At 39.9% G+C, this 26,747-nt stretch overlaps 1 protein-coding gene across 5 annotated transcripts in view; it reads right to left on the reverse strand.

Moving 5' to 3' along the window:
• Window positions 1-15,031: 15,031 nt before the first annotated feature.
• The window catches only part of rfx6 (regulatory factor X, 6), a 29,873-nt gene continuing 18,157 nt past the window's right edge, over window positions 15,032-26,747 (reverse strand). For all 5 annotated transcript variants that reach the window (XM_034197103.1, XM_034197104.1, XM_034197102.1 and 2 more), the window contains 11 exons: window positions 26,678-26,727; window positions 25,722-25,881; window positions 25,027-25,171; window positions 23,633-23,742; window positions 23,418-23,535; window positions 21,004-21,126; window positions 20,439-20,639; window positions 17,564-17,876; window positions 16,929-17,212; window positions 16,263-16,460; window positions 15,032-15,528 (listed from right to left, as the gene is read on the reverse strand). In XM_034197103.1, coding sequence (XP_034052994.1) covers window positions 15,350-15,528; window positions 16,263-16,460; window positions 16,929-17,212; window positions 17,564-17,876; window positions 20,439-20,639; window positions 21,004-21,126; window positions 23,418-23,535; window positions 23,633-23,742; window positions 25,027-25,171; window positions 25,722-25,881; window positions 26,678-26,727 — 1,881 coding nt within the window. In that variant the 3' untranslated portion in view covers window positions 15,032-15,349. The remainder of the gene's footprint in view (window positions 15,529-16,262; window positions 16,461-16,928; window positions 17,213-17,563; window positions 17,877-20,438; window positions 20,640-21,003; window positions 21,127-23,417; window positions 23,536-23,632; window positions 23,743-25,026; window positions 25,172-25,721; window positions 25,882-26,677; window positions 26,728-26,747) is intronic.

Genomic DNA, 26,747 nt, shown 5'->3' on the forward strand with positions numbered 1-26,747 from the left:
CTTCATTTAATGCAGTTTTTCTCATTGAGAAAGATTTCCTCAGTCTCTCCCTTTGCACAAAAAGGAAAGGACACAAATACCACAAAAGTGTTTTTGAGACAGTGGAAAATAAAAGTTGTAGAAAAAGAGAAAAGTAACTATTCTTTGATCACAATGTGCATTTACACCCTGCATATTCAGCACTTAAACACTTCCACGGTAAAAGTTCAGGGCTGTTCTTTGTGTGCTTTATAACGTGAGAAAAGTGTCCACGTCTCGAAGCTCTTCATATAAAACAGGAAAAATGTTTTCTATAAAATGTGATACAATAGTCAGTTCTGCAGTGTGTGTGTGTGTGTGTGTGTGTGTGTGTGTGTGTGTGTGTGTGTGTGTGTGTGTGTGTGTGTGTGTGTGTGTGTATGTGTGTGTGTGTGTGTGTGTGTGTGTGTGTGTGTGTGTGTGTGTGTGTGTGTGTATTTAGTGGATAGCCTATAATCTACTATAGAGAGGCGAAGTCCCTCCCTTTCCGGGGAGCTCCATGGGACCTTATTTCAGAAAGAGTATGTATTGAAGTCAATGGAGAGAGAAAGATTATCTTTCGATCCCGTTTGAATTGTGCCACGAATTACACACATGATGTTTGTCAATTTAAGTCAAACAAATTACAATGTGTCGTAAAAATGTGAAGTAACACTTTTTGTTGTGTGAAACCACTCAATGAGCTACATCTCCCGTCTCGCACCACACACCATCACGTCACGTTGAAGCATTTCACTTCTTTCTTTCAGAACGAGGCGGAAAGTATTAAAAGAGGTGAAAATCACTCCAAGTCTGGGCACGTTGAGAGCTGTGCATACACACAAGGGGAGTTAGTCGGTTCCGTGAGAGCCAGCATGCGGGACCGGGACTCTGGGATTTGTAGTCTTTCTAGTTGCGTATTTTTCATAGTCTTATATTTCAACAGTTTTACGAAATAATTTTTTAAGATTGACAAACATCAGATGTGTAATTCGTGGCACAATTCAAACGGGATCGAAAGATACGTTTTCTCTCTACATTGAGTTCAATACATAATTTTTCGAAATAAGGTCCCATGGGGCGGAAGTAGATGGGCGTGACTTCGCCACTCTATTGTGTTACTCTTGTTTCATGTTGAACCACAAAACCAAAACATCAGCCGTTAGCTGTTAGCCCTCAAGCTCACATATCTGTTCAGAAACTAGACAAAAAGTTAAACAAGTATAAACCACAGACTGTCTGTGTCATGGCGAATACAGTCCCCAGTTTATTTATGTCTGTAGGCCGTTGTTGTGAGCGTGGACGGTCAGAGCATATACTGCGTTAGCCTAGCCGATCTCCATTCAGAAAACACGCATTTTAAAAGGTTTTTCGCCTGTCGTCTGTTTGCAGACTTGTCAAAGCATTAATTCATGGTTTACTATGTTGTTACTTCGGCATCATTTTGAAACGTGTATTACAATTAAATCACAGTAAAATATGTTCGTTTTGTTGTAGTTGTAGCCCCCCAGCGCATCTTGTTTGAATGATGTAAACACAGCTGACAGCCGCGGTGAAACTCGAGCATTTAGAGCGAAGCGAATATTCGCATCACGTCCGGTGTGAACGCAGCATTAGAGAAACTCCTTCCATAGGAAACATTGTGATTTTAGCCTTAACAGACCATTTACATGCAGAAAAACCTATACCACACTACAGGAAAGGCAAAATAGCATAAGAGGGCCTCTTTAAACACTCTTTAAAATCCACTTGAGTCTCTCTTCTTCAATCATCACCTAGTAGTTTGACCAGGCCAAGCTCTAGCATATCCACAAACAATTCTTTAAAGATGAACTTCCACTAAAGCTTAAAGTAACTAAAGGATTGAGGGGACACTTGTACTGTACAGGTATGATGATCATATGAATGTAAGAATAAGAGGGTATTCACTTATTCAGTCCAAGGGCGGCCCTGCTATTGTTTAACCTCTAAGTAATTACATTTCATATATTTTAGAATTGACAGGAATTATACAGATTATAATTAAGTATTTAAATCAAATCAAATAGATTTAAATGTTTAAAAATAAACTCCATGATTCATTTCTGTGAGTGAGTCCTGTTGTTCACGGGCTTTCACATGAATGGCACACAATCCTTTTTGTGAAGCCTCGTCCCCTGAACCTGAGCAAATGTTTTCCCTTTCTGAATGCCACTTAATGCACCCGAAAGACATCTCAGCCTGCCCTTGTTATGGACATTGAACCGGTGATGGGAAACCTTTTTTTTACTGATGATTTCTTTTTTTCTTTATTATTCGTCCTTGAGCGAACAACAGCCATGTTTTCTGCACATCTCTGAAGAGAGGGTACTTGTTGACACTTACTGTAAAGGAAGAAGCATCATCTTTGAGTTGCATTGAATAAATATCTGGGAAAAAAACACCAGCTTGCCTTCAACCGATGCTCTCTACAGTGCGGAGACATTTACAGTATAAAAGTATTTTAAAATCATCGTTTTAATAAAAAAAAAACATTAAAGGTCCCATGACATGGCCATTTCTACTGATCATATTTCCATTGTTCAATGTTCCAAACTCACATTGATTTCTCATACAGCATCTCTGTATAGTATGTGTATTCACTCTCTGTCCTAAACGGCTTGTTGGAGCTCCTGCCCCCCCCCCTCCCTGTAAGCCCACTGTGCTCTGATTGGTCAACTCGCCCACTCTGTTCTGATGAGTCCTCCACCGTTACAGCGGAACATCAGTGATTATGTGTTACAATGGCGTTTTTTAGCAACCAGGAAATGACACCAGTAATGACAAACGGATGAGAATGCTGCGAGGGGTCTGGGTGCCGTGTTGGCGGGACGTTGCGCGGCTCGCTGCTGTGAGGAGCGGACAGTGTGAGCTGGGTTCATTTTCTGTTTGCTGCGTGGGATCTGCGAGACAGCGAGACATCGCAAATGGACGCGGGAAGGGGGGGGGGGTGCTGAGGGGGCTGCAACACCCCCATCTGTGAGGCTCTAATAACCGGAAAAGCATGACATGGGACCTTTAAATATGGTCTAGTCATCAGCAAATCTTCACATTTGTTTTTTCAGGAAAATTGACAATTATCGGGATATTTGCCAATTAATTTCTGTCAATCGACTAATTGATTAATCGGCTAATTGTTTCAGCAGTAAGGAGAGAGGTTGGGCAGTTAAATTGTTAAGCTCTTTGTATGTTTTGTGTGCTACCATTTAATTTGGAGAGTGACTAAAGTTGTCGGATAAATGCAGTGAAATACAAAAAATATATATCCAACGTTTTTACTTTTTAAAAACATTTTTCTTTTGCTTCTTAGAAGTTAAATATTCCGTAATCTACATAATTACACTCCTTTTTCCAAATTGCCCTCTGTGGCTAAGGTCTATGTGAAGATTTTCTCTTTTTAAGCCATTTCATTTATGACTTTCACCTTCTTTAGGAAGAAAATTCAAGGTTCACTCACTGCCGACCTCCTGATTACTGCTCACAAATTACCTGCATGTATTAAGGAGCACGAAACCTTCAGACGTTTTCATTTATCAATCAGAGATTTCCATAAGGCTGATTCAGTCGTATTAAAAATCATAGTTATGATGGAAAATTACATGTTTGGGGTACAGGGGTTTTCCCTTTCCTGTTGTGTGTTAAATGTGTGCAATGGTCTGCAAAGGCTAACAAATAGTGTCTCTCGGATCCCTGATTATTTTATATATAAAAGTACATTATTGTATTCCCCATCTTCACATCATTACCGTAACTTTCACTCTTGTAAAATCCCCAATTATAGATCCTGGATGGGAATTTCTACTCGGAGATATTATATTTAACTTTCTGTTCTGTGTGTGTGTGTGTGTGTGTGTGTGTGTGTGTGTGTGTGTGTGTGTGTGTGTGTGTGTGTGTGTGTGTGTGTGTGTGTGTGTGTGTGTGTGTCTGCGCTTGAATAAAGGAATATTCTGTATTTTCTGTATTGTCGTCTTCCTCCTCTCCTTCTTCTCTGACCTTCTATTGTGAGTTGCTTGGAGACTGACAGAAAAGAGGCGATGTGTCAGTGGGACCCTTTATACTCTCTCTCCCCCCCCCCATCCTCCATCATCCTCCCCCATTTACCTCCAGTTCCTCATCTCTCTCCCCCCATCATGTCTGTCTCTCTGTCTTTGTCTCTGTCTTTCCCTTCAGATATCAAACACGCTCTCACTGTCCTCTTGTATTCACCGCACCGAGTCATCCTCCCATACAATGTTGGTGCTGTCTGGGTAATAGGGTACACACACACGCACACACACACACACACGCACACACACACACACACACACACACACACACACACACACACACACACACACACACACACACACACACACACACACACACACACCTTTTCTCTGCAGCTTTTCATTGTCCCCTCACTCCTTCGACATTGGCCTTGGGATGGATGTGTGTTTGCCCTGTGAAACATTTGATTTTTCGCCTACATGTGTGTGTTTTTCCACATGCAACAATCAGGCTAAATTGAATTGATCAACCCCCCTCCCCTACCGTGAGTGTTTGTATACCAATACACCAGCTATAGCGCGATTTGATTGATTTCCATTTGTCTGTTGTCTGTTTTTGCACCTGTGTTGCTGGGAGTGAATGGGAGGGGAATATGCCACATAGTGATCTTTCTCCTCTTAACAAGACAATTTATCAGGTGGCTCCTCGGTCCTTGGTGAGCGCGGGTCTTTTCATTACCCCGGCTTCTTTATCTGCCAATTCAAAGAAAACCTTCAACAGGAAAAAAAAGATAGAAAAAAGGGGGTAAATGACAAGAAAGGCTTCCTTTTCTTCAAAGCTGGACAATGAAAAGAGGGCTGATTCGTCTTTAATTAAAGGAAGATATAGCTAACGAGCCGCTGCTAATTAAGAGCATCCCGCGACAAGGATGCTAAGAAGAAATGTGTCTAGCATACGTTAAGCTGAAATGCAAGAAATGTTCATTAAATGCTTTGCTTTTGCCTTGCATAATTATTCGTTTTGTGTCGTTTGAATGACCTGCATGACTTCTTAGCTCCTGGGTGATGGAATATATTTCCCCCCAACAAGTGTCAAGTCCGTGGGTTTTTTTTCTGCAAAAGCCTCGAAGCCCGACACCTGGTAACGAGAATGTATCCACTGCCCCTTTATGCCTTTATCCTCGAGACCCTTTCAGCTAATCAACGACAGGTTAGAGATAGCAAAAAAAAGCCATGAAAGCAAGAAACAGATGTAGAGAAGCATGGGTAATTAAAATGGCTGTAATCAGGAATTCATGAATAATAAAAAAGAGCATCCTAATTAGTTTAGTGTATTCACAGCGGTGGATTGTCTTATCTGTTGCTCTACGAAGGTATTTTGAAGTCACTAAATGATAATATGGCAAAACAAATCATTAAAAGTCAGATATTAATAGGGTTGGAGGCTTAGTTTAATGTGTTAGGTGGTTACAGTTACTAGTTACCCGTATGGGGGTATAAAGGCCCGGACACACTAAGCTGACACCAAAGAACTCACAAAGACGGACCCCGACTGTTGCGTCTCCTGCGTCTTGGCCATGTGTCGCACTGGAACACACCGCAAAGACTTCAGCCGACGGCCAAGAAGCACGTACGAACTGCGCATGCCTGAGTGGCAATAACTCTCCTTACCAGCAGGCGGCGGTAGTGTGTATTCCTCATTCAAAAGAGGCAACAACCGGAAGACGGACTGCGTGATAACCGAGAGAAGAAGAACAGACTGCGTGATATAAACAAACAACAAATAGCGTGTGCGTTCCATTTTCCCTCTACAGCGAGAAGCTCACGGGGCTTTCCCGAACCTGAGTCGAGAGCTGGAGTTAAATGAAATCTCAGGTTTGCCTTCTTAATAGTTTGTTTGGGTCCCTCACTTCCGTTTCGCTTCTCATGCACTGATTCGCTAGCTGAACAGCCAATCAGAGTGATTTCTTTTGCCGACAGGCTTTGGCCGAAAAGACGCCCACCGACGGCCAAAATCGGCTTGGTGTGTCCGGGCCTTAAGACGTACGAACTGCGCATGCGTGAGTGGCAATAACTCTCCTTACCAGCAGGCGGCGGTAGTGTGTATTCGTCATTCAAAAGAGGCAACAACCGGAAGACAGAGAAGAAGGACAGACTGCGTGATGTAAACAAACAACAAATAGTGTGTGCGTTCCATTTTCACTCTCGTCTATTGAAAACATGTTTCGTGCGATACTGGAGCTATCAGAGTGTTGCTTGTGGAAGACATTCTCAAGCAATCGTTTCGCTTCTCATGCACTGATTCGCTAGCTGAACAGCCAATCAGAGTGAGTTCTTTGTCCGACTGCCTGTGGCCGACGCACGGCCGATTCAACATGTTGAATCGGCCGTGCGTCGGCCATGAAAGGCCAAATAAGGCGTGTCACGGCCGACGGTGCGGGACACACCAAATTGAGTTTGGGCGACAGGGCACGCTTCGTCGTCCGACTAACGGCCCGTACACACAGCAGCTTTTGGCGATTTGTCCACCGCTTCCAGCGCGTCTCCGCCCATTGACTTTGAATGGGGATGACGTCACTTTCCCTAGCTTGTCGCCGAACTGCATTGTGGGGGGGCGAGGCGAAGATTTCCAGGATTTCCAGGATGTTCAGGATTCCAAAGTTGAATAATGTTCAACTTTTGAGGCTGAGCTGGAAGCGACAGCCAATCAGATCCGTTTATGCAAATCTGACAGTTCAAGCGCTAGCCAATCAAACCGCGTGCAAGCTGGGAGAGCCAGACCGCAGTTCATTCTATATTCCACAAAAATGGAGGAGAACTTAGTTATTGCGGTAGCAAATCACCCGGTTCTTTATGACCAGTCCCTATTTACTTACCGGGATACAAACCGGAGGAACCAGGCATGGGGGGAGGTGGCAGAGGCAGTGGGTGAAACTGGTAGGTTTTCGCTTGTTTGGGGATTTTATATCCAGTTTACTTCGTTGCTAGTTTACTTCGTTGCTAGACAGTATCATTAGCCAGCATGGAATGTAGCATAAAATAGCACCATAAACATTAATCTCATAAATGTTCAAAATGTTAAAAAAATAAATGTTCATCATAGCCCTTCCTATTTGACAATAGTGTAGAAGAACCGGGGTTTTTTGCTTTGTATGTCGGGGGCGGGATATTCATGTGATATTCATGTGGTTGGTTGTTGGTCGCGAAATCCCCAAGCTGTCAGACATGCCCAGCTCCAGGATTTTCAAGATTTGGTCAAAGCTGCTGTGTGGACACACCGTAACGAAAACGGCCGGTTTCGGCCTGATGTGTCAGGGCCTTTAAAGGGGAATATAATACAATTATTGCATGAGACTAAAATCATGACTTTAAAATGTAGATTTTACCTGAAAGAGCTGGACACACATCTGGGAGATTCACCTAGATGAGATAGTGGGTTCTTACAGCATTGTATATACTTTTGATTAACTGTAATTAACTATATCTTATATACTAATTCCTTATTTCCTTTTTTCTCCCTGTATTTCTCTCTCTGAAAGACAGTTTTTTGTGTTTACTGCAGAGATATTTCTACAAAATAAGAAGAGTTTCCATGTTGTGTTGACTCCACAATGAGAGAGCTTTAATAATACTTTTCATATATTCACCTGCCGCTAGTGCTTTTATCAAGTGTGCCACTCGTTAGTGCGACTGCGTTATGAACTATATGAAGCATGAATGAATGGTGATGGAGAGGCACTCTAAAGATGGTACTTATTTAACACTTATTAAAACGTGACCCTCTGCACAAATCTATTATCCACTTCATGCATTCAAAAATCCCAACAGAGCAAAACCCTTTTTCACACCAGGATTGAAACGCTAGTATTTATATTATGTTCTTACAGTATAGTATAATACACATGTCACTATAAGGTCTATGTACATGTAATGGTGCTTTTGATAATATCACATTCATGTCAGCCAGGGTTGGGAGGCTGAACTGTAAAATAAATGTAATCTGAGCATTGAAATATAAAAGTTATAATTATTTTCAGTCAGATATTAGGATAACAAATGTGTCCTCTGCTCAGAGATTTATAGTCAAACCTGAAATTAAACTATAGCATTGTTCCAACATACAGGAAGAGTTAACGATGCTTTGGGCAGAACATTCATTATAATTGAAATATCTTCTCTGATAAGAGTTCAAAATCATGTGACATCTCTTCGCAAACCTGAAAATCAATACATGATTTCCTCTCCTTTATTTGTGAATGGAGACCTTGACCTCTTAGCACTGAAATCCAGTTGTTCAGAGACTGTTCAATGAATCTGGGTTTGCTCCCTCTTCCTCTCATGGTTCACACAGAAACGTTAAACATGTGAGTTTGTTGCCCTCTAGTGAACATCTGGAGAACTACACTTATGTATTACCAATGCATCTCCCCGCAGTTATTAATTAAAAAAGCGATTTAGTTTGTATTAACCTTAAATTACATTACATTACATGTCACTTGTTAGACGATTTTATCCAAAGCAACTTACATACTCAATACTGTGGTCAATCCCCACAGGAGTAATTTGGGGTGAGGTGTCTTCAGGGACACAACGACATGCTGACTGCAGTGGGGTTTGAACTTGCTATCCTCTGATTCGAAGATCAGCGCACTAATCCACTGTGCCACACGCCTCCCAAATGTATTTTTAAAGGCACATTAAAATGTCCGAATGAAAGTTAAAAAAACATTAAAATACGTCGTTATTTTTGGATTTAAATAACTTATGAATTGCTTTAAATGATTTATTTTCATTTTCTGATTCATGATTGTAATAGCAGTCATTTATCTCATCAGACCACACATTTTTCTCTTTTTCATTTTATTTTTCATTTATTTATTCAACATGTGTTTTCAGACTTTTAGGTGAGGTTTAGTATTTTTAATTTTAATTTGATATATTTACAATTTTTATTTGACATTTTTAATTTTAATATATTTACAATTTTATTTTCACAATTAGTTTTTATGATTTGATATATAAATTCACTATTTTGTATTTTACTTACTATTTTATACATATATTGTTTTTATTTACCGTTTTTTTATTTGATATATATCTTTTTTTACAATAAAATGTCTGTCACATTATAAAATATATAATATATATATAATAATTAATTTGTAGAAGGATAACTATCCAACAAAAAACATTATACGTGTAAAATAAATTCAGATTATCATCCATTTATATTCTTTTGGGTTGTAATTGCCATTATATATATTTAATGTGATTTTCCACGCACCAAAGGGGAGGTTTTTTACCCACACCTCGGTCCCATATGGAGGCCTTTTTCGTGTCCGGCTCTAATGCAAAGTTCTGGTTAAACATTGGCCCAAAGTTTGCCTTCTGCCTTCTGTTGTTTTTACACTAAAGCTGCGGCAATTGTTACAGCCATTATTGACTTAGTAATTAAAGTATTTTAACGTGGGGATTCTGTAATCATTACATATGGCACCATCTGTCCCTGCGCCGCCGCTCGAGCACCTGAGATGGATTTTTCCTCCTGAGTAGATAACATATAAAACCAGTGGAGAGAGGAGGGAGGGAGCAGCGCCACGTCACCGCCATTCATCCAAAACTGTGACCCATTATAGCGGGGATTTATACTTACAAGGGTTTTATTAAACATTCAACAGATGTCTTTTATTTTAATCTACTCTATGAGGTTTTCCTCTAAAGTAAATAAGCACTCAAAGGTAAAAAAAATGTTATTTTTCTCTCCTTTTCTTTCAAATAAAGCCGATATTATTCATTGTATTTATGATTTCACACATTTTTATAGTGTATATCCTTTTTTGTAGTTTCCCCTAACCCAAAAACTGTTCATAACAATATAAATGACATTTGAGGTTTAAATAATTGATTTTAAAGATGAATAAGCACATTTTGTTTTTGTGTCATGCTGTAAAAATGGCATTAATTAGTATAAAGTATACTTTAGTAATGCTTTAAAAGAATATCAACTGTGTCTTAGTGGTATAAATAATTAAATCATATACTTTTCTTAACAATACACAATAATTGTTATCCATTTGATTAAATGTAATGTAATCAAACATTACAGTAAATTACTTTCAATTTGTGCACAACTGGATTTGACGGTAATACACTTCATGTATTTAATGTCCTTAATCAGTTTAGGATTGTCTTATCTATTAAGTTACTTTCAAAGGTAATTCTGTTCAAAGCTTTGAGTTGTTTTTTACTGAAGTGTTTTATTAGAGGAAACATTGCGTCCTGTTTCAGCCTCTTTTGATCGTATGACTTTATGACGTCCCATCTGCTCCGACAAACTCAAGAGGAGAAATGTTTCCATGTTTTACTGAAGCTCACCGGGGTGTGAGATTTCCAGCTTTACCCCCCCTCTCTCCACTCTCTGTGTGGGTTCTCGTAACATTTTGGTAAACACTTTTATCCGCTTCATATCTCCCTCCATTGTGTCCCAAAGAAAGCAAATAATTACACGTAAAAAAAGCTCCCAACTTTGATCCGCAGTGTTCAATTGTGAGTGCGTCCTGTAATCTGTGTTCGCAGCTTTGACACAAGCTCTTTGAATCGGGCGAGATAAGGACTGTATTGGGGTTTATTATTGACAGGAAGTCAATCTGCTGCAGAGGCCGACAAAAGAAAGGAGTCAAGCTGTTCCTTCTTCGTTATTACAGCTGATAAATACATGGAAACACATGCAACCAGAAGCAACACGGGTGTTTTCATGGGGTCAGAGGAGGATACAAAGCTAAATGATATCTTAAAGAGACCCTACTATGCTTTTTGGGGAAGTGTTCTATAGGTTATGTACATACTGATATACACCTGAACATCAGCAGGAGAGGACTCTTTTAAAGTAGAGACACTACATACTGATATACACCTGAACATCAGCAGGAGAGGACTCTTTTAAAGTAGAGACACTACAAACTGATATACACCTGAACATCAGCAGGAGAGGACTCTTTAAAGTAGAGACACTACATACTGATATACACCTGAACATCAGCAGGAGAGACCCTTTAAAGTAGAGACCACTACATACTGATATACACCTGAACTCAGCAGGAGAGGACTCTTTAAAGTAGAGACACTACATACTGATATACACCTGAACATCAGCAGGAGAGGACTCTTTAAAGTAGAGACACTACATACTGATATACACCTGAACATCAGCAGGAGAGGACTCTTTAAAGTAGAGACACTACATACTGATATACACCTGAACATCAGCAGGAGAGGACTCTTTAAAGTAGAGACACTACATACTGATAACACCTGAACATCAGCAGGAGAGGACTCTTTAAAGTAGAGACACTACATACTGATATACACCTGAACAATCAGCAGGAGAGGGACTCTTTAAAGTAGAGACACTACATACTGATATACACCTGAACATCAGCAGGAGAGGACTCTTTAAAGTAGAGACACTACATACTGATATACACCTGAACATCAGCAGGAGAGGACTCTTTAAAGTAGAGGCACTACATACTGATATACACCTGAACATCAGCAGGAGAGGACTCTTTAAAGTAGAGAACTACATACTGATATACACCTGAACATCAGCAGGAGAGGACTCTTTAAAGTAGAGACACTACATACTGATATACACCTGAACATCAGCAGGAGAGGACTCTTTAAAGTAGAGACACTACATACTGATATACACCTGAACATCAGCAGGAGAGGACTCTTTAAAGTAGAGACACTACATACTGATATACACCTGAACATCAGCAGGAGAGGACTCTTTAAAGTAGAGACACTACTATACTGATATACACCTGAACATCAGCAGGAGAGGACTCTTTAAGTAGAGACAACATACTGATATACACCTGAACATCAGCAGGAGAGGACTCTTTAAAGTAGAGGACACTACATACTGATATACACCTGAACATCAGCAGGAGAGGACTCTTTAAAGTAGAGACACTACATACTGATATACACCTGAACATCAGCAGGAGAGGACTCTTTAAAGTAGAGACACTACATACTGATATACACCTGAACATCAGCAGGAGAGGACTCTTAAAGTAGAGACACTACATACTGATATACACCTGAACATCAGCAGGAGAGGACTCTTTAAAGTAGAGACACTACATACTGATATACACCTGAACATCAGCAGGAGAGGACTCTTTTAAAGTAGAGACACTACATACTGATATACACCTGAACATCAGCAGGAGAGGACTCTTTAAAGTAGAGACACTACATACTGATATACACCTGAACATCAGCAGGAGAGGACTCTTTAAAGTAGAGACACTACATACTGATATACACCTGAACATCAGCAGGAGAGGACTCTTTAAAGTAGAGACACTACATACTGATATACACCTGAACATCAGCAGGAGAGGACTCTTTAAAGTAGAGACACTACATACTGATATACCACCTGAACATCAGCAGGAGAGGACTCTTTAAAGTAGAGACACTACATACTGATATACACCTGAACATCAGCAGGAGAGGACTCTTTAAAGTAGAGACACTATATACTGATATACACCTGAACATCAGCAGCAGAGGACTCTTTAAAGTAGAGACACACCTACATACTGATATATACACCTGAACATCAGCAGGAGAGGACTCTTTAAAGTAGAGACACTACATACTGATATACACCTGAACATCAGCAGGAGAGGACTCTTTTAAGTAGAGACACTACATACTGATATACACCTGAACATCAGCAGGAGAGGACTCTTTAAAGTAGAGACACTACATACTGATATACACCTGAACATCAGCAGGAGAGGACTCTTTAAAGTAGAGACACTACATACTGATATACACCTGAACATCAGCAGGAGAGGACTCTTTAAAGTAGAGACACTACATACTGATATACACCTGAACATCAGCAGGAGAGGACTCTTTAAAGTAGAGACACTATATACTGATATACACCTGAACATCAGCAGGAGAGGACTCTTTAAAGTAGAGACACTACATACTGATATACACCTGAACATCAGCAGGAGAGGACTCTTTAAAGTAGAGACACTACATACTGATATACACCTTAACATCAGCAGGAGAGGACTCTTTAAAGTAGAGACACTACATACTGATATACACCTGAACATCAGCAGGAGAGGACTCTTTAAAGTAGAGACACTACATACTGATATACACCTGAACATCAGCAGGAGAGCACTCTTTAAAGTAGAGACACTACATACTGATATACACCTGAACATCAGCAGGAGAGGACTCTTTAAAGTAGAAGACACTATATACTGATATACACCTGAACATCAGCAGGAGAGGACTCTTTAAAGTAGAGACACTACATACTGATATACACCTGAACATCAGCAGGAGAGGACTCTTTAAAGTAGAGACACTACATACTGATATACACCTGAACATCAGCAGGAGAGGACTCTTTAAAGTAGAGACACTACATACTGATATACACCTGAACATCAGCAGGAGAGGACTCTTTAAAGTAGAGACACTACATACTGATATACACCTTAACATCAGCAGGAGAGGACTCTTTAAAGTAGAGACACTACATACTGATATACATCTGAATATCAGCAGGAGAGGACTCTTTAAAGTAGAGACACTACATACTGATATACAACTGAACATCAGCAGGAGAGGACTCTTTAAAGTAGAGACACTACATACTGATATACACCTGAACATCAGCAGGAGAGGACTCTTTAAAGTAGAGACACTACATACTGATATACACCTGAACATCAGCAGGAGAGGACTCTTTAAAGTAGAGGCACTACATACTGATATACACCTGAACATCAGCAGGAGAGGACTCTTTAAAGTAGAGACACTACATACTGATATACACCTGAACATCAGCAGGAGAGGACTCTTTAAAGTAGAGACACTACATGCTGATATACACCTGAACATCAGCAGGAGAGGACTCTTTAAAGTAGAGACACTACATACTGATATACACCTGAACATCAGCAGGAGAGGACTCTTTAAAGTAGAGACACTACATACTGATATACACCTGAACATCAGCAGGAGAGGACTCTTTAAAGTAGAGACACTACATACTGATATACACCTGAACATCAGCAGGAGAGGACTCTTTAAAGTAGAGACACTACATACTGATATACACCTGAACATCAGCAGGAGAGGACTCTTTAAAGTAGAGACACTACATACTGATATACACCTGAACATCAGCAGGAGAGGACTCTTTAAAGTAGAGACACTACATACTGATATACACCTGAACATCAGCAGGAGAGGACTCTTTAAAGTAGAGACACTACATACTGATATACACCTGAACATCAGCAGGAGAGGACTCTTTAAAGTAGAGACACTACATACTGATATACACCTGACCATCAGCAGGAGAGGACTCTTTAAAGTAGAGACACTACATACTGATATACACCTGAACATCACCAGGAGAGGACTCTTTAAAGTAGAGACACTACATACTGATATACACCTGAACATCAGCAGGAGAGGACTCTTTAAAGTAGAGACACTACATACTGATATATACTTGAACATCAGCAGGAGAGGACTCTTTAAAGTAGAGACACTACATACTGATATACACCTGAACATCAGCAGGGGAGGACTCTTTAAAGTAGAGACACTACATACTGATATACGCCTGAACATCAGCAGGAGAGGACTCTTTAAAGTAGAGACACTACATACTGATATACGCCTGAACATCAGCAGGAGAGGACTCTTTAAAGTAGAGACACTACATACTGATATACACCTGAACATCAGCAGGAGAGGACTCTTTAAAGTAGAGACACTACATACTGATATACGCCTGAACATCAGCAGGGGAGGACTCTTTAAAGTAGAGACACTAAGTACACATATTTGAATATACAAATATGTGTTGCGTTTGCTGCTGTTTTGAATGTAAAGCTGTGTCGTCTTGTCAATAAAGATTGAACACCATTCTGACTAACAAAGGTTTATTTACAACAATGGCGTCTTATAGGAACAAAAGAAAATGGAAATATTGAAAAATACATTTGAGGAGATGCTATAAATATCTTTATCATCATGTCTATTGTTATAATGTGTATGCTTTTAAATTAATACTCCACATTTTTATACAAATAAATATTGCTCCTTTCTTTCTGGTTCATATCATAGTGGTAGATGTAAATAATTGGCAGGTTTCTCTCTGTAAATAATAATATCATCTTCGTGCACAAGGCTCTATGTTCCTGTGAATTGTGCTAAATGTTGCCGATCCATTTTATTTTAAACATCCAGATGTAGTTGTTTTGTTAGGTAGTGTGTATTTCCTGCAGTCATTGTACTCCCCCTGCTCCCATGAAGACGGTGTTGATGGGAGGCAGCGACGACACCAGGTCCTGCACATCTGAAGATGACTGCACACGCTGCTGAGAGAGCAATGCATCCTGGGAGGTGAACGGAGACGGGACTCCAAACATGCAGGGGGCAGATCCTGAAGACGGGAGGGAATGATCTGCAGGAGGTGGGAACAGAACGGTATTTAACAAGGTGTTTGCTTTATAATAACGCATGTTGGATGTGTTGTATTATTAATATATTAATGTCCATTTATAAAGCAGAATAAAATACATATTATACACTAAAAATATACAAAACAAAACTCAACTTGTTGCTTTTAAAGTGTAAATTATGTTGTGGTTTGTATATTTTTAGAGTCTTTTATGATCATTTTCACTTTAATTAATTGTATTGAGTGTTATGCAAATCTCTCATAAATTAAATGTTTTGCTATTGCCATAATTATTTTAATTATTTATTTTACTACTATTATTTAATTTTTTGTTTGTATTATTATTGTTATAATTATTATTTACTTTTCTGATTATTTTGTGCATTTCCTATTTTTGTTTTTGATATTTTGAGAGATTTATGAATTATAATTATTATTATTATGTATTATTATTATTTTAATTACATGTATTTACTATTCTTTTTTATTAGTATTTTTTATTATTATTAATATTGTTTGTACTATTACCATAATTATTATGATTATTGTTATTATTAGTATTGTTATTAATATTATTATTATTATAATTAAATGTATTTATTCATATTTTTTAATAGTATTTTTTATTATTATCAATAATATTTTTACTATTACTATAATAATAATAATTCTTGTTATTAGTATTTATTTACTTCTCCGGTTATTATGTATTTACATTTCCTGAAATAGACCCTCACCTGCTCCGGTCTCAGTCTCGATGAAGTACGCTCCCGTAGTTTTCCTCCCGGGTTCGTCCAGGATGTTGAGAGGATCGTGGACGTCAGAGTACGCCGAGGGGAACGCCCGCAGGCTGCCCACCGTGCTGATCACAGACACGTGCTGATCCACCAATGAGCTCATCCGCTGGTTGTCCAGGTAACTGTTCCCATAGTAACCTGCAACAGGAGGGAAGTTTGGCATTTAGTTTTTTCTGAAACAGTATGGAGCTCAAATGCTTTCTCTCTTGCGGGTTTACTACAAGGTGAGTTCCTTTTTTTATTTCCTGCTTTTTTACACATACTCTCTCCAGTACAGGTTAGCTCTGAGTGTTAGCGATGCTTGCTAATGTAAACAAAGACCATATTAAGTCCAAAACACGTTGCGCATTGATTTTGATAGCAAAGTTTCTGATAGGGCCGTGGGTCCACATTTCTGATATTACGTCATATCGGATGCAAATCTGGATCAGCTCCGTTGTTCCCCGTTTTTAGAGATTTGGGTACGGAGGAAAAGAGAGAGGGTTTTATTTTCTGACGCTGCGTGAGTTCCCCGACACACCGGGGACACATGTTTATGTATAAAAGACATCACAAAGTGCATTTTGCACGATAGGAGACCTTTAAGTCCCACAATACCCTCCTTACCGCTGTGTCCTGCAGCAGAGTACGTCTGGCCCTGGCCCACAAAGCTGATCTCTGCAGAGTCGAGCATCTGAGTGTCCAGGCTCGGTTCTGCTGCCTCTGAGCCTGAGGAGTAGCCGGGTCGAACCGCAGAGCCGAAACCCAGAGAGCAGCTGGTGCTGTTGGAGGACGGCTGGAAGAACACGTCTTTACTCAGCTGCTGGTCGCTGAAGTTCTGGTACCGAGAGAGATGGTAGGCGAGAGAGGGAGACGGGACCGAAGCCAGACACTGACTCTGAGTCTGAGGCCTGAAACATGGAGCAAAAATAAAGTTTCAGACTTTATAATGACAACAAATCATATTTTATTTTTCCGTAGGATCAAAGAAGAAGTTGCACCACAGAGTACAGTAGGAAGTTTTGTCTTCAATACAAGTTCAAAGTAGGTCATCAAAGGAAAAAAATGCATCTTGTTTCTATTAAGCTTAATTGTAATTATTATAATAATGCTCAATTTTCCAAAAAATGACATTTCTGACAGAAAAAATAAACTTTAAACATTGAATTTGGGATTTAATTTTCATATTCAACGTATATGAATGTTTCTTTGTTTTATTTAATTTCTACTTCATGAAGAAAATACATATAATATAAGCTGACCTGAGTGCAGTCTGGTAGTTTGCCCCTGTGGAGGCCCCGGTTGAAGGGAAGTAGCTGGTCTGAGGGAAGCAGTGGTACAGGGTCTCCGGGTAAGAAGAGCAGGGGCCGGGCTGGGTCATGGCGCTGAGGGAGGAGAGGCAGGAGGAAGAGGAGGAGGAGGCGCAGGTGGAGGAAGAGGAGGAAGAGGAAGTATGTAGGGGCCTCCCTGTCATCGGGCCCTGGTTGATGACGGAGCCTCGGTGCACTAACGCTGCCGGAGAGATAGGGGGCGTCATGAGGGGGCCGCTCACCTGAGAGAAGTCCATCTGACCCCCTGCGGACAAGAAGTGGTCACATTACAGGATTGGGTTATTTGATTTTGCACTAATCAACAGAGATGGCAAAAGTACACACATCCTTTACTCAAGTAGAAGTACAGAAACTCGTGTTTAAAAATACTCTGGTGAAAGTAGAAGTACTGACTAAACTTCTTTACTCAAGTGAAATTAAAGAGGGCTTTGAAATGTACTTCAGTGAAAAGTACCCATAACTAGCAGCTGTTTTAAAGAGTACCTGACCTCCCTTTATATTAATAGAACAATAATGTCATTGTTAGCTAATGAATGTTTCCATGCTGAACAACGGCAACATGACAACGTTTCCATTGGTCCCTCTTCTTTAGAGAAGACCAGGAAATGATGGATACACGGATCGTGTTCAAATCAATAGGCACGCAATGACTCTAAAGCATAATGATCACGCACCAAACACACGTTCAGACTAAAGGAACCAGCTGTTTGGAAAATGAGAGAAAGTAGAAAGTACAGGTATTTGAGTTCAACATGTAAGAAGTAGAAAGTACAGGTATTTGAGTTCAACATGTAAGAAGTAGAACGGGTACAGGGTATTTGAGTTCAACATGTAGAAGTAGAAAGTACAGGTATTTGTGTTCAACATGTAAGAAGTAGAAAGTACAGGTATTTGTGTTCAACATGTAAGAAGTAGAAAGTACAGGTATTTGAGTTCAACATGTAAGAAGTAGAAAGTACAGGTATTTGAGTTCAACATGTAAGAAGTAGGAAGTACAGGTATTTGAGTTCAACGTGTAAGAAGTAGAAAGTACAGGTATTTGTGTTCAACATGTAAGAAGTAGGAAGTACAGGTATTTGTGTTCAACATGTAAGAAGTAGAAAGTACAGGTATTTGAGTTCAACGTGTAAGAAGTAGAAAGTACAGGTATTTGAGTTCAACATGTAAGAAGTAGAAAGTACAGGTATTTGTGTTCAACATGTGAGAAGTAGGAAGTACAGGTATTTGTGTTCAACATGTGAGAAGTAGAAAGTACAGGTATTTGTGTTCAACATGTAAGAAGTAGAAAGTTCAGGTATTTGTGTTCAACATGTAAGAAGTAGAAAGTACAGGTATTTGAGTTCAACATGTAAGAAGTAGAAAGTACAGGTATTTGTGTTCAACATGTTGCGAAGTAGAAAGTACAGGTATTTGTGTTCAACATGTAAGAAGTAGAAAGTACAGGTATTTGTGTTCAACATGTAAGAAGTAGAAAGTTCAGGTATTTGTGTTCAACATGTGAGAAGTAGAAAGTACAGGTATTGTGTTCAACAGTAAGAAGTAGAAAGTACAGGTATTTGTGTTCAACATGTAAGAAGTTAGAAAGTACAGGTATTTGTGTTCAACATGTAAGAAGTAGAAAGTACAGGTATTTGTGTTCAACATGTAAGAAGTAGAAAGTACAGGTATTTGTTCAACATGTAAGAAGTAGAAAGTACAGGTATTTGGTTCAACATGTAAGAAGTAGAAAGTACAGGTATTTGTGTTCAACATGTAAGAAGTAGAAAGTACAGGTATTTGAGTTCAACATGTAAGAAGTAGAAAGTACAGGTATTTGAGTTCAACATGTAAGAAGTAGAAAGTACAGGTATTTGAGTTCAACATGTAAGAAGTAGAAAGTACAGGTATTTGAGTTCAACATGTAAGAAGTAGAAAGTACAGGTATTTGAGTTCAACATGTAAGAAGTAGAAAGTACAGGTATTTGAGTTCAACATGTAAGAAGTAGAAAGTACAGGTATTTGGTTCAACATGTAAGAAGTAGAAAGTACAGGTATTTGGTTCAACATGTAAGAAGTAGAAAGTACAGGTATTTGAGTTCAACATGTAAGAAGTAGAAAGTACAGGTATTTGTGTTCAACATGTAAGAAGTAGAAAGTACAGGTATTTGGGTTCAACATGTAAGAAGTAGAAAGTACAGGTATTTGGGTTCAACATGTAAGAAGTAGAAAGTACAGGTATTTGTGTTCAACATGTAAGAAGTAAAAGTAAAAAGTCGTCGTGGAGTAAAGTACTGATACCAGAAAATGTACTTAAGTACAGTAATGAAGTATTTGTACTCCACTACTTCCCACCTCTGCTAATTAATTATTCTCTGCAGATATACGCAGCATTTTAGCGTCTTTTTGCTCATAACTATGGTTTTAAAGGCCCCTAACTTTAATGTGTTTTGGCTAAACTGCTCCTTATTAAGGCTTTAATGTAAAAAGGGGTAAAAGGTAGGAATAGCTTGTTTTAAAACTATCGTAAAAATGGTTGGCTGTTGTTAGGATTATTATTTTTTGACAAAATGGCCAATTAATACACATAATAAGAAAAAGTAAATATTAGAAAACCATTATTTGACATTAACCCGTCTTGTAAAACTAGAAAAATACTTAACTTGGCAAGGTGACAGTAACATTGCTTTGTGCATAAAAAAGAAAAAACCTGAAATAAACTCTTCATTCGTAAAGGTTTTTAAAGGCACCTGCTCATAATTATGGTCAGTGAAAAACGATATATTTTGTCGGTTACTTTAAAGCAAATGTTAAATTATTTTTCTTTTACCTGACACAGTAAAGCCAGCCGTCTCCTGGTAGATGGCGGCGCTTGTTTCCAGACTCTGCTGCTGATTGGTGGAGAGAGACATGTAGGCGTGTTCTCCCAGAGACTCATTCTTCACCGATTGGTCGATGGCAGCGCTGGCCTTGTTGCGATTGGCTAGGAAGCAGGAACTAGGAGAGGCAATGAACGCTGCTTTACTCGCATCTGAAAGTGACAAAGTTAACATCCCATCATCAACAAAATCTGGTTAAACTCTATAATTTGGGGTATTTACTCATTTTAAAATATATACTTCTATTAAAAATAACACTTTTGAAACTCTTAAGACAACTCATTCCTTACAAGTATGCATTTGATTGATCCTTGATTTTATTTACTGTACATTTCCTTAGCTTTTTGCCTTTTTGTAAGACACTATATGACATGTTTTAAATGAAAAGGTGTCTATATAATCATCCCACAAAGTTAGAAACATCTGTAATCCGGAGTTACGTGGACTTTCCCCTTTACTATGTCTTTGATCATAGAAGACAAAACAGACTGAAGACCTTATTTTTATATTTGGTACCTGCATTTTTCATGTATTTGTCCAGCAGGTTCTGAAGGTCCTGCTCCTTGTCGTTGTTGAACTGAGTCTCCAGAGCCAGCAGGATGTATTCATCCAACAGCATCCGGATCAGATGGAAGGAGCCTGTCAATGCATGTGAGAAAAACAGAGAATTAAACCCAAATTTAAGGTAAGACTTTCTAATTCCACATTGGGGCAGCATGATTCAAGTTATATTATTTTGTGTCTCTACTGGGACATGTCTCTGTGCTTTAATGCTCAAAAAGCTCTTTATTCTTCTCATACTGCCTGTGCTGCAGCACCTCTTTTCACCCTCTGTCTGAAACCAGAGCCCAGTCTGCTCTGATTGGTTAGCTGGCCGGCTCTGTTGTGATTGGTCGACCGCTTAGAGATGTCCCGCCCCTTAGCCTATAGAGCGGCGAAGTCCCGCCCATCTACTTCCGACCCATGGGACCTTATTTAAAAAAATTATGTATTGAAGTCAATGGAGGGAGAAAGATTATCTTTCGATCCCGTTTGAATTGTGCCACGAATTACACATATGATGTTTGTCAATTTAAAAGATAATTTCCATATAAAAAAAGTCACAGTTTGTCGTAAAACTGTTGAAATATAGTTCACAAATCTGAAAAGATCTGTGATAGTGAGCACTTCTCCTTTGCCGAGATAATCCATCCCACCTCACAGGTGTGGCATATCAAGATGCTGATTAGACAGCATGATTATTGCACAGGTGTGCCTTAGGCTGGCCACAATAAAAGGCCACTCTGAAATGCGCAGTTTTGCTTTATTGGGGGGGTCTGGGGGGGTCCGAAAACCAGTCAGTATCTGGGGTGAGGGGTAGGGGTAGGGTTAGGGTTAGGGGTAGGGGTAGGGTTAGGGTAAGGTTGTGAATCGAGTGGCCTGTGTTCGTCGTCCATAACATACGCCTGCCCATACCATAACCCCACCACCACCATGGGGCCACTCGATTCACAACATTACCCTAACCCTAACCCTACCCCTCACACCAGATACTGACTGGTTTTCGGACCCCCCCAGACCCCCCCAATAAAGCAAAACTGCGCATTTCAGAGTGGCTTTTATTGTGGCCAGCCTAAGGCACACCTGTGCAATAAGAAATACGCAACTAGAAAGACTACAAATCCCAGAGTCCCGGTCCCGCATGCTGGCTCTTAGGAACCGACTAACTCCCCTTGTGTGTATGTACAGCTCTCAACGTGCCCAGACTTGGAGTGATTTTCACCTCTTTTAATACTTTCCGCCTCATTCTGAGAGAAAGAAGTGAAATGTTCCAACGTGACGGCCGTCTTGGTGTGTGGTGCGAGATGGGAGATGTAGTTCATTGAGCAGTTTCACACAAAGAAAGTGTTACTTCAAAGTTTTACGACACATTTTAATTTGTTTGACTTGCAAAATTATCTTTTAAATGGACAAACATCATATGTGTAATTCGTGGCACAATTCAAACGGGATCGAAAGATAATCTTTCTCTCTCCATTGACTTCAATACAGACTCTTTCCGAAATAAGGTCCCATGGAGGAAAGGGAGGGACTTCGCCTCTCTATAGCGTACAATGTGTTGAAGCACTAGCCAATAGAAATGCAAGTGATACGTAGTGATGTCAATATGCTACAGAACTTTTCGATTGTAGCCTTTGCAGACCATTTACATGCACACAAACCTAGAAAAAGGAAAACCCAAAAAGCATAACAAGGCATCTTTAATGACATGGTTGTTTTGTTTAGAGAATAGCCATTGCTCATGCTCATAGGGATCTTAATAAAGACATCAATTGTGCAGACCTCATCATATCAATGTGAACACCTCACTGTATGCTCTTCTATCTACAGAGTGACCTTTAGGATCAAGCTGCTCTTTGCTTGGTCTTAAAAACCTTCTGTGTGTGTTTGAGCTTCACCGGGAATCTTCAGACCAAATGGTCAGTGTTGATTCACGTTCTCTGTGTGTGTGTGTGTGTGTGTGTGTGTGTGTGTGTGTGTGTGTGTGTGTGTGTGTGTGTGTGTGTGTGTGTGTGTGTGTGTGTGTGTGTGTGTGTGTGTGTGTGAGAGAGAGTGTGAGTGTGTGTGTTTGAACAGAAAGCACGCGACCCGTAGATAAGACTTTGTTTAATCAAGGCGAGTCTGGCCATTAGAATTTATGACGCTATTGTAGCAATCTGCTCTGAGCTGGTTTGTATTAGCCTTGTGTTTGTGTTTGTGTGTGTGTGTGTGTGTGTGTGTGTGTGTGTGTGTGTGTGTGTGTGTGTGTGTGTGTGTGTGTGTGTGTGTGTGTGTGTGTGTGTGTGTGTGTGTGTGTGTGTGTTGAGGAAACAAATATGTGTACAATATCCTTGCACTCTGTGTCTTCTGTAGAGGTGTCAAGAATGTGTAACTTTTGAACATGTTCGTACCGAAGCTGGAGGCGTTGTTGAGCGTGAGGTTGTGCATCACTCTGGCTCCAAAGAAGCTCCACCTGAGGAGGAAGTCCTGCGCTCGCTTCTTCACCGAGCGGCCGCTCTGCTTCCCGGGCTGAGACACAGAAGCACAGAAAATAAAAAGATTGCTTTGTTGCACAACGGGACCTTTTGCAGGACAAACACAGCGTCAGAGGGAGAACAGCTGTTACCTTGATGACTTTATGCTCCACCACAGAGTCCAGCCACTCGATGAAGGACTCCACCGTGGCGTTCTTCCTCAGCAGCTCCTTCAGCTCCTGGAAGACGGTGATGGAGTCGTCTGGAGTACAAAACAAGAAGAAGTTGCTTTATTAATAACACAACAAATGCTCATCTGCTTTAGAGTAGCAGAACCAGCTGTTAGTTGTTTCTGTAAAGGTCACCTATTATGCAAAATCCACTTCTTCGTGTCTCTTCTACATCAACATGTGTCTCCTCTTCTTCATGTCTCTTCTACATCAACATGTGTCCCCTCTTCTTCATGTCTCTTCTACATCAACATGTGTCCCCTCTTCTTCATGTCTCTTCTACATCAACATGTGTCCCCTCTTCTTCATGTCTCTTCTACATCAACATGTGTCCCCTCTTCTTCATGTCTCTTCTACATCAACATGTGTCCCCTCTTCTTCATGTCTCTTCTACATCAACATGTGTCCCCTCTTCTTCATGTCTCTTCTACATCAACATGTGTCCCCTCTTCTTCATGTCTCTTCTACATCAACATGTGTCCCCTCTTCTTCATGTCTCTTCTAGATCAACATGTGTCCCCTCTTCTTCATGTCTCTTCTACATCAACATGTGTCCCCTCTTCTTCATGTCTCTTCTACATCAACATGTGTTCCCTCTTCTTCATGTCTCTTCTACATCAACATGTGTCCCCTCTTCTTCATGTCTCTTCTACATCAACATGTGTCCCCTCTTCTTCATGTCTCTTTTACATCAACATGTGTCCCCTCTTCTTCATGTCTCTTCTACATCAACATGTGTCCCCTCTTCTTCATGTCTCTTCTACATCAACATGTGTCCCCTCTTCTTCATGTCTCTTCTACATCAACATGTGTCCCCTCTGTGTAAAGAGACTCTGAAAGTTTCAGGAACAAAGATTCTCTCTCTTTTTGATCCATTTCTATAAAAACCTGTCTGAAAATGAGCTGATCAGATTTTGGCCACTTTATGATGTCATAGCGATGTTTTGTCTTGTGTAACCATTAGCCAATCAGCAACCAAGGTAACCCCCCCCCCCCCCACCTTATCACCTGAATCTCCTCCTAGAGCACCATTGAGTTCTTTGTAACCAAATCTCTCTCAGAGGGGCGTGGGGAGGGGCTCCTTATTTTCATCTAAAGTAACAGACAGAGAATCAGCACTTTGGAAACAGGGCTGAAACAGAGGGGATTATGGGTAATGCTGCAATGATCAGTTTGGTGTTTCGAGACAAACACTTCAGAGACAGGTTTTGTATATATCTGAGACCTGTAATATATAGATGAAAAACAGTATTAAAAGATTCAAATGATTAGAGTCAACAAGGTTAAAAGTCTAATGTGATTCTTCCTGGTCTTACACTCAGAGTAGATGTCGGGGTCCTGGTCTCCAGATGTGTTGATGCTGAGCAGAGGCTGAGAGCTGATGCTGCTCAGATCCACGTTATCGATGTCCAGCACCATGCTGGTCACCACAGCCTGGTCGAACAGCGCCGGACGGGCTATCTGGAAAAGACATGTTAAATGTTATTATCCCATATATATCATTAGAGTTCTATGTAATCTATGTCCTTCAGCAGTGGTGGAAGTAAAAGGACAAATATATTCTGCATTGCATAGTTACTTAAGGAAAAGTAAGTAATCAGCAAAATTAAGTACTAATTGTAAGTACCTAATGCAGATGAATCAGAAATCCTTTATTAGTCCCAGAGGGGAGACTTTTACAGTCTTACAGCAAAGGTACTGTACATTGCAGGCAAGGCAAAAATAGAGTTGGATTAACAGACTCACATTAAATATAGAGCTAACCTCACTTAATAACATAACATATATCAAGTGGCAGCATTATAAAGAAGGGAAGTTAAGAAAAAAGCCAGAAAATTCTAAATTAACTAAATAAATCATAAAATGTTCAAGTACAAAATGTTTCTAGGTGAGTAGAAATAGAAAATGGCATGAAAAGAAAATGTTTAATTAGAATACAAGTACCTCAAATAACAAGAATACTTGAGTAAATGTACTTAGTTACATTCCTGTCCTTCAGTAAAGGTCGTACCTGTGCCAGGTGTAAGAAAGATGTCTGTCTCTTCAGAGAGGAAACAAAGTGGCGTGCTATGGGGAGCTTCTTTGCTGCAAGGCATTCTGGGAGGTTTTCCAGGGAGGAGGCCAGCCAGTGCTCCCAGTGTTTGGCAAAGTTGCGGATATCTGCCAACAGACTGAAAAACAAAATGTACACAGGTCAGTTTTCTATTCCCAGTGTATGAATTAGAGCTTCATCGTAGTTCCAAACATGACTTATTTTGGGATAGACTGGACTTGTTTAAAACCCACAACTTAAGGATTCAAGCATTTAGGATAAGCTATTGTCAAACACAGGAGGCTAACAAACAACAACATGCAGTTGTAGTTTAGTCAACAGTTAAGAAATCTGGTGAAATTGTATCATTTATGATGAACTGACAACATTCCCAAATTAAGATCAAGGCATCACAAACTTAAAGGTGGGGTAGGTAAGAATGGAAAAACCAGCTCGAGTGCGCTAGAATTTGAAAATACACAACCGGAAGAAATCTGCCACTTCCTTCAGACTTCCTTATAGAGCCCCTCCTACAACACACAGGAACGCACACATGACCAATGAGGGCACGAGATCAGTTTGTGCCCAGATGGAAGGCTGACAGGCAGGTAGGCCATCCAGTTACTTTAGCCGGGCCGGCTCAGATGATTGGTCGTGCTTTTTACAGCTCTACGGCTTCCACAGATGATTTTTTATGTATTTATTGTCAAAGCATTTCAGATATTCATTGCTATCGGGATGTTAAGAGCATTCCATGGAATATAACAAGTGTTTCTGAAGTGAATGACCTACCCCGCCTTTAAGCTTACTGTCAAAAAGGAAAACTGAATTCAAACATGTGCGATATTCCAGGACAGGAAAGGGCTTTAAGAAATGTGTTTTTTACTTTTTAGCACCAGGAACTTATTCGACAATAATGCATTAAGGTAACAAACCTCTCAGGCATCTCTTGCATTGTAGCTGGAATCAGAACATCTGTTAAAACCTGAGAAAATAGAAAACATT

The sequence above is a fragment of the Gymnodraco acuticeps genome, unplaced genomic scaffold, assembly GCF_902827175.1.
Source record: "Gymnodraco acuticeps unplaced genomic scaffold, fGymAcu1.1, whole genome shotgun sequence".
Classification (NCBI taxonomy): domain Eukaryota; kingdom Metazoa; phylum Chordata; class Actinopteri; order Perciformes; family Bathydraconidae; genus Gymnodraco; species Gymnodraco acuticeps.